Source organism: Ceratina calcarata, unplaced genomic scaffold, assembly GCF_001652005.2.
Source record: "Ceratina calcarata isolate Rehan_Ccalc_2016 unplaced genomic scaffold, ASM165200v1 scaffold11.2, whole genome shotgun sequence".
In the NCBI taxonomy this organism is placed as follows: domain Eukaryota; kingdom Metazoa; phylum Arthropoda; class Insecta; order Hymenoptera; family Apidae; genus Ceratina; species Ceratina calcarata.
In genome coordinates, this window is record NW_017131914.1 from 1,856 (window position 1) to 3,638 (window position 1,783).

General features: G+C 36.0%; 1 protein-coding gene across 3 annotated transcripts in view; it reads left to right on the forward strand.

Annotated features, from left to right (window-relative positions):
- The first annotated feature begins 1,090 nt into the window (after window positions 1–1,090).
- LOC108632732 (pancreatic triacylglycerol lipase) overlaps window positions 1,091–1,783 on the forward strand; it is a 5,199-nt gene continuing 4,506 nt past the window's right edge. For 2 of the 3 annotated variants that reach the window (XM_018037485.2, XM_026810726.1), the window contains exons 1-2: window positions 1,092–1,272; window positions 1,481–1,635. In XM_018037485.2, the coding sequence (XP_017892974.2) occupies window positions 1,095–1,272; window positions 1,481–1,635 (333 nt within the window). In that variant the 5' untranslated portion in view covers window positions 1,092–1,094. Of the gene's footprint in view, window positions 1,273–1,480; window positions 1,636–1,783 lie in introns of all 3 variants that reach the window. The other variant, XM_026810729.1, reaches the window with a different exon arrangement.

Below are 1,783 nucleotides of genomic sequence, written 5' to 3' on the forward strand. Positions count from 1 at the left end.
ATTATATATTGAAGAATTTCAAACATATTTCACATTTATAAAAGGAAAATTGAGTTTCCAATATGAAAACTTAATTAATTATACGTATCATAGATTGATTAGAAGAACGACTATGTTGAGAGGCGAGTATGTAATGTAGTGCAATTAACAATTGCCGCGGATAATTGCGAGCGCGGTTTTAAGTAGAAAGTAGCGTCGCGTGTCAGACGCTCGGGTTTAATTGCCAACTGACTCGTTACGTAAAACGTGTTTTCGCGGATCCGTTAAACGAGCACCGGGTCTCTTCGAGTTCCTCGAACCGAGAACTCAGTCGTTGCTGATTCGAAAAAATAGAGGAAAGAAAGCCGCATGGTTTTAATAATGATCATCGATATACGTGTAATTAAACCTGGTCCGAGTGTCTAATTAGATATTTAAATGCAATCAAGTCGTGTTTTAAAAATGTAATAAAATGTGTCTCGCATCCTCTGTACATTTTATATCAATAAATCATTTCCTAGAGCAGATAGTTCAAATTCTTCAATGAGTCAATTATAGTAAATGTCCCAATTTCACGTCACAGTTTCTAAAATTTTATGTGCAATCTTGAACCACTGAGTAGAAACTGTGACCAGAAATTGGTGCATTTGCTATAACAATTCTCATATAAAAGTATACGTCGTATCATTAATAATTCTGGTTCCAAAGGTCATTGACTTGGAATCCTTGAGAATGATAAATAATATGCATCAGAATTTATTCTGAATCAATTTGAATATTAATATCCTTGAAAAAGTCCCACGTGTGACGACTAAAAGCAGAAAAGGATAAAATGATCATGTAAACAAGATTAATGAATTGATAATTCTAAATTTATGCAAATACTAGTCAATTAATTTGTATTATAATTACTCTTATAGCGAATGACGTATCTTCTCTTTTTACTTGCAATAAATTAAATTGAAGAATTAATTCACTTTCTGGAAAAAGTGTTCTGTTAAAAGTTTGCAAGGGAGATGAGTCAAGAGTCACTTTATTCTTCTTTAGCATTCATAGTGAATTCGAAGAAATCGAATCATGACTCGGCGAATAACCGGTTTAATCCGCCTAATCGGATGTTTGTTTCTCGAAGAATGAGGAGGAAGAAGCAAGGCGTCGTCGAGGGCGAAGGGGCGTGGGCGAGGATTCTGCTGCTCGTCGCATTAGCTCCTGTTATCTGCTCCGCCGGAATCCTGGACCCTTGGCAATGGGCGCGTAGCGATCGAATCGAGGTCAACATACCTTGGCTGCCGTGTAATTATCAAATTAATGCCTCCATCGATTAATCATAGAAATCAAACTCCGTTAGCCCATCAGAATTCTTATTGAAACAGAGATTTTACTAACTCGGTTCATTATACAAATTCTCTACTTAGTGTATTGAAAATATATTGTGAATTAACATTGATTTTTATGTAGGGTCTATATTGTACATTTTTGTAATTCATGAACAATTAAATAGTCGAGAACGAGACGAGGTGCTACGACGAGCTGGGCTGTCTTAATATAACCAGGAGCTGGTATCACCTCATCCACAGGCCATTAAACGTCTTCCCTCTGCCAAGGGAAGTGATCAACACGAGATTCATATTGTACACAAAAGAAAATCCCACCGAAGTGAGTGAAACATCTTTAAAGATGTATTGGCTATACAGTCAATCCGAAAAGTTTATGTAGCTTAGAAAAACGCATTTCTTATAATTAAAGAGAAATCAGACGTCCGAAGAATAATGCTAATAATAAATAGCTACGTGCTAACAAGTAT